Raw genomic sequence first — 7,214 nt, 5'->3', positions numbered from 1 at the left:
AGTTTATGTAATCCTTGAGCGCATTTACAAATTGGAAACAACTTTCCAAAGAGAGAAGTTTTGTGAATCAAACAAAGCAAAACATGAGAATTCTTCTGCAGCAGCTACCGATGCCAAGGAAAAATTAACAAAAATCAGATTACATAGTTTCAAGACTGCTGATTTAGCATAAGCTACCTTCGCAGCATTTTCGCTCTATCATCAAGCACATCAAGCATCAGATTTGACATCAGAACAAAAATCGAACATCAAGCCCAACTTTTTAGGTATCAACTCATTTCCTACCTCAACAAAGACAACCACCACCACCACCACCACGGGAGAACAATTTGAACAATATACTAATAAAAGGATCACGCGACTCAGGACTACATCATAAAACAAAAATACATGTCTTTTTCATGTCCCCACATTAACTACCATCCAAGCTTTACACAGGCCCTCAGATGTTACCACTAAGAAATTTATACAGCTGCTCCCCTGACGCCTTAATATACCAGACCACCACCTGTTTGGTGCAGCATAGCATCAATCTCATCCCCATCCTCCATTTCAAGCTGTAACAAACAAAAATGAGAACGAACATTATTACGATTTTACTTGGAGACAAGTGATGTGCAAAAAGGTAAAACATGGTTGAGAAATTTTATAAGCCTTTGAACAAATATTACTTCATCAGGGGTCTGCTCTCCTCGCAGCCTGCGACCATCAAAAAGGAAGGCAATGGAGTTGAAATCAACAGACTGCCTGTCACAGTAGGCATTCATGAGCTTCCGCAGCTGTGTACTACGTTTGATGCGGAAAAAAACCTCATTCCCATCCTGTAAAATAACATAATATTCAATGACATGTTCAGTCACTATGCATGATATCACATGTAAATAATGATCTCTAAAAGTAAAATTATAGATAAAGAACAGATTGAACTGAACATCACTTAAACAAAAACCTCCACGTCCAACAATTGTAGTAGGATTTCAATAGGTCAATACTGTCCCTTGATACAATGTGTGATACAATGTGTCTGTCGATCTTGATTGCACAAAAACTTGTTCAATAGACAAAACTGCCAACAAAATTAGCAAGTTATAAAAGCTTTTGCTTAATGCACCATGACAAATACTCTGGCAAAATATAACAATTCTATCCTTTATTAAGTGAGTTGAGCCAGTCGATACGATTCCAGATTGAGAAAACAATCGGTGTCCCTTAATAATGTTAACCAAGAAAAAAGATATGGGCAGATAAAAATCTAGTTATATGGAAATTTGGTCATATAAAATAAGACAAGCATAAAAAACTTGACATGCATCTTTTAATCAAGCGATTGACATGCTCTGCACATCAACCACTGCAATGATAAACAAGTAACGCACATTATCTTAAAGAGAACCTAATGTTACATTGCATGTTCAACAGATGAAGCCAAACGGACACCCTAATGAAGAAACATTAACATGAGAGCAAGACAGAGACAGAGATGTTTCCATCCCAAATTTAGCCCATGACCACCCATGTCACAGGTGATTTTTAAGTGTGACAAACCCTCTATAGACTACATGTTATATGAATAGTAAAACTTGAATATGTTCCAAAGGTGTTACACTCATATTCATTAAATATTTCAATATAGATTTACAAACGTTAATGCCACAACTCAGTATCTACAGACGAATACGGGTTGAAATACAAGCCATAAATAAACCGAAACAATTACTCACTAGAACAATAAATCAAAACAAGAAGTTAAAAGAATAGGTGTCATATAGGAAACAAAACAAAAGTTCCATCGACATCCTACAAAGAAAAGACTGTGTAATACCAAAGTAATGAATCTTAACCAAACACAAAGCAAATTATGTCATGATATGATAAACCCAGCAGTAATTGTAACCCTTATAGGCATCATATAGATTTTACCTTGTCCTACTTCTGATATCCACCACTTTGGCAGAAATAGCTCTTTTAAGTTTTTTTGTATACTTTCTCCAATTGTTCTATGAAAATGAAAGACCTGTCCACAGTCCAGAAAAGTTGCCCCATAACCAGACTTGGCCAAACTTCAAAAATAGTCATCACAAAAGCTGTATACTCATATTTCCCAGTTTACATAACTAAACTGGACCAAGGGAACTAATATTCTCAAAGTCGAAAGAAAAAAAGCTTCCAACTGTCACTAAAACTTCAGTAAACACTGCCAACCAAATGCCTGTCATTTGCACAATAACGCACAAAATTTCATACTGTAAAAAGATGGGAACTAAAACAGTGACCTTAAATATTGAATAAAGGTTAATTAAAATAAAAATGTTTTTGTTGTTCTATCTAAGGATGCAAACATAAAGGGAAAGCTGAAGCCAAATAATTAAATATTTTTTCCTCATTTCATTCGCTTCTACCATTGAAAAAATGATGGTTCAACAGTCAACTAATCTTCATAATCATCTAGTATAAACTGATCTACAATCTACAGTAGAATTCTGCGTAAAAATATTTCTGACAATTGGTCAAATATCAGAAAAGTGGTAACAAACCATTTTTATCATACTAATAATTATTATCTGAGCTTAATAGACATAGTAAGCAATTAGGTTGTGAAAGATTCTGAAATGCTAACATCATGGACGACTTCTTCCTATGCATAGGAGCACTAGCTTAAAACAAGAGTTGGGTAACTGGAGTGTAGCAGATTAGATTATTGACTTCACCTAATGAATCACATTGCAAGGAATTAGAATTGGAAAACATAACAAAAAAATACATCAATTATAATTAGAAGCTTAAACTAATAGTTATATGATAGATGAGTTTGCAGGAAAAAGATTGTAAAGGACATGCACAAGGATTTGAAAGTACGTGTTTTAGAATGCTCAAGGATGAAGTAGCAGGTTATTCTAGCTAGCTAAACCTTGTGTAAAGCAAGTTTTGAATTATAGCATGCACTTGAAGTAGTAGAAAGCTAAAGCGTGGGGAAATGATTATCCAGGGACTTAATAGCGAGACGGTGTTCAGAAGGGTTATTTTTAGAAGCTTATAAGTTATGCTAGCTTCTGGCATTTATATTAACAATGTTATAAAAGGTATATGGGTAGAACAGTTATTTACGTGGTCAAACCTCAGATATTATATGAGCTCATAAGTTAGATTTTGGAAGTCCTAACTTTTTCTTCAATGGGACTTATAAGCTAGCTTATTGGGGATTTACCAATCAGTCAGATTTAAAAAAAAAACTAATTTAATAGCTAGTTCAACCAAAAATTAACTCAAAAGCCCTCTGAAACATATTAGGGTATTTTCTAGTCATTTGTTGAAAAAAGACTGCACTCTCAAAACAATAATTTCAAGGAAAGCAATTAACACTAAATGACACCTGACTTCAGTGGGTAACTGCTGAAACTACTAGCCATAAACAAATTAGTTCACACACACGCATGCACAATATTCCAAATTGGTATAGGGAAAAAAATCTAATATATTCTGCGTATATGATCTACAAGCCTATCTACAATCTACAGTATAATTCTGCGTAAAAATATTTCTGACAATTGGTCAAATATCACAAAAGTGGTAACAAACTATTTGTATCATCCTAATAATTTTTATTTGATCTTAAATGACATAAGTAGGAGATTAGGTTGTGAAAGATTCTGAAATGCTAACATCATGGACAACTTCTTCCTACACATAGGAGCACTAGCTTAAAACAAGAGTTGGAATTGGATCTAACCGGAGTGTAGCGGATTAGATTACTGATTTTACCTAATGAATCACATTGAAAGGAACTAGAATTGGAAAAATATAATAAAAGTACATCAACTAGAATTAGAAGCTTAAACTAATAGTTATTTGACTTCAAAACATGTTCGCATATCACTCATGAACTATAATATTAACAACACTTGAGGACTTTATCCTGGTCCATAGGTCTGTTGACCCCATCCAAGTCATGCTTGAACATCCCTTAAAAAATCTCCTCTTACCTCATACTTGTTTGAAAGTTGTTTCTCTTCTCTAGTTTAATTACAAGAAGGTCCTCACAGATGAATAAAAGTTACAATAAATGGCACTACATTTATCAGAATGGATTTCAAATTTTAACCTCTATTTTGATGTAATTAAATATAATTAAAAAATTTTAAGAAGATGAACTAACACATGCTCAAACTTAATCTCAAAATATCAGAAAACCCACAAAAGCATAAAGAGAATGATGCAAGGACTATCTATCCCAAGACAGAAAAACAGTCTAATAGAAAGGGAAATTTAAAAAATTAACCTGTGCCTTAACCTTAAGACATAGCGAAGGTGGTTGATCAACTGGCCTCTTTACCTCTGATGGCCCTGCTCCAGACATTCCCTACTCTAGGATCAGGCTGCAAATTTTAACCTTAGAAAAACTATGGTTTCTAGAATTCTATGGTAAGAAAAGCTGTAGTGCTCTTCACTTTTTAAATAGGAATCTCAACATCATTTTTGATAAATGTTTGAGATCCGCCAATAGAGCGCAGACATAACAATGGGCGGAAAACAGATGATAGCGCAGGTTTGCAGGAAAAAGATTGTAACGGGCATGCACAAGGATTCAAAAGTTCACCCAAAGGAGTAAAAACACCACAGCATTTATTTCCACGTGTTTTAGAATGCTCAAGGATGAAGTAGCGGGTTATTCTACCCAGCTAAATCTTGTGTAAAGCAAGTTTTGAATTATAGAATCTACATGCACTTGTAGTAGTAGGCTAAAGCATGGGGAAATGATAATCCAGGTATTTAAAAGTGATACAGTGTTTAAGGAGGGTTATTTTAAGAAGCTTACAAGTTATGCTACCTTCTGGCATTTATAATAACAATGTTATATCAGCTTATAAGTTAGTTTTTCAAAAGTTGGGGAAATCCTAACTTTTTTCAATGGGACTTATAAGCTAGCTTATTGGGGATTTACCAATCAGTCAGATAAAAAAACTAACTTAATGGCTAGTTCAACCAAAAATTAACCCAAAAGCCCTCTGAATCATATTAGGGTATTTTCTAGCCATTCGTTGAGAAAAGACGGTGCACTCTCAAAACAATAATTTCAAGGAGGAAAGTAATTAACACTAATGACACCGAACTTCAGTGGGTAATTGCTGAAACTACAGTCCATAACCGAATTAATTCACACACATGCACGCACAATATTCCAAACTGGTATAAGGGAAAAAAATATAATATATTCCATGCAAACTCTACGTTGACATCCAAAAAAAGCAAATTTATATTAAAAATAACCATTTTCCATAAGTGCTTCTAAATATGAGCAACCACCAACTACAAAAGAACGTAATGCAATGGTAATTACATTACTAAAGAAGGGTTTAAGGAAATCCAGATTTGTGAAAGTCACTAAAACTATAATAAAATAAGATTTAGGGCGTAAAACTTGCACAAAATTCATCGAAACAGATTGGCCAATGTATTTCAAAAAAGGACCGGAGCCTATTTACAATGATTTGAGAAGTGGAGCATCGGATTCTTAAACGGAAATTTAAATAATTGCACCATCAATGTAAAAGCGTGGTTCATACCTAAATGATCATTAATCATAGAACTCTCTGTTTCACATTAAAATTTTGATAGTTTGGCCTTGAATCTGAACTCGGATAAAAGAACACACCGAACAACCAAGCAACCAATGATCAAAATATGGTTTAATTGCAACTCTATTGACACATGACTAGTCCTACTGCATTAAACACTAAGCACCAAACAGATATCAATCAACATGGGGAAAAGTCTAAGTATCTCTTTAGAATCCTGCATCTATAAATCTATAACGTACAGAATTACAAATTAAAGTCCAAATATCCTATGATCAATATCAATTATTGCATAAAAATCTAAAGAAACTGGCAAACAATTACAACCAAAGCACATCACATTGTCAACAGATGAAAGAAGAATTGAGAGCTATACCTGACCCTTAACCTTCAGATTGATGTGGGCCCCTTGATCGGCCGGCTTCTTGTCTTCCTCCGCCCCTGCTCCCGACATTATCCCAATCAAAAACGCTAACCCTCGAAAATCTAAACCTAGGGTTTAGACGAAATAACTTCTCAAAGACGAAGAAAACAATTATATTATACTTGGGGGGGGGGAATATATATATCTGATAGGCCGAAGCGATTTTTACATATTATTCTCCTTTTTCCCACTATTTATAGCGGGCTTTCGAAATCGAATTTAATTAATATTTCGGGTCCGGGCTTGCGAGATCGATCGTCGATTCGAGCTGAATAGACGGCTATGATTCGATTTGCCGGAAGAGGAAAGGAACGGCTGAGATCTGTCTGACATTTAAAGAGAGGTGGCGCATACGATTCTGCGCGGTGATACAGTACACGTGTCATTTAAGATTCGGGGGATGCCGAGAAAGGGACGGTGGTGGATTTTCTCGTGGAGCACAGATTCGTCCTTATCTCTCCACTAGAATTTGATATGAGATCATCTACCTTTGCGTGCTTTTATTTTAACTTTTTGGGTTTTATTCTAGAAACCACCTTCAAATAGGATAATGATACTGAAACCATATTTAAATTTCAATATATACACAAAACATCTTTAAAGTAATGTTTTGTTGTAATCAACCATCTCTTTGTCAAACTTTTCACTAAAAACTCAAAATTATCTCTAAAAAACTCATGTTCAAAGCATGTTGCTCTTTTTATTTGTGTACTAGTTGAGATGCACGTGCAATGCACATGGTTAAATATCATGATTATTTAAATTTAAATTAATAAAAATAGAATAAAAATAAAAAGAAAACAAAGTTTTTTGTATGATTGACCATCAACTCAATAATCTCTCTCTCAACTGAAATATCATTATTGTTTCCTTCAACCCAGACTGTGGCCACGTGACCTACTATTTATGAGTTATAAACACATTAATCTAGTATAACATCTCTGTTTATTAGTATCTTGAAGTCTTGAAAAGATGAGTGATCATTCAATTCGTAAAGGAATTTTTTTATATGAATTTACTTGCATATGTCACTTAAACTTTTAGTTGTGGTTTGACTCATATTCACATTAACCTTTAATTATTATTTCTCTCATATTTATATTATCTAATATTCTTATTCAATTTTATAGTTCATTCTCTGTATTATAGAAGTAAAATTGAAAGTATGAAGAATTATTTTCTTGTAAAATTAGAGTAGGGAGATTATGATATATTTC

General features: G+C 34.0%; 1 protein-coding gene across 1 annotated transcript; it reads right to left on the bottom strand.

Moving 5' to 3' along the window:
* LOC109837231 (small ubiquitin-related modifier 2) lies at positions 204–6,161 on the bottom strand. Its single transcript, XM_020405386.1, has 3 exons — positions 5,950–6,161; positions 672–821; positions 204–557 (listed from the first exon to the last, which is right to left on the bottom strand). Exons 1-3 carry the CDS (start codon positions 6,025–6,027, stop codon positions 489–491), a joined length of 297 nt encoding a protein of 98 aa, XP_020260975.1. The 5' UTR covers positions 6,028–6,161; the 3' UTR covers positions 204–488.

Source organism: Asparagus officinalis, chromosome 4 (genome assembly GCF_001876935.1).
Source record: "Asparagus officinalis chromosome 4, Aspof.V1, whole genome shotgun sequence".
Lineage (NCBI taxonomy): Eukaryota > Viridiplantae > Streptophyta > Magnoliopsida > Asparagales > Asparagaceae > Asparagus > Asparagus officinalis.
This window is presented reverse-complemented; position numbering and strand designations above follow the sequence as displayed.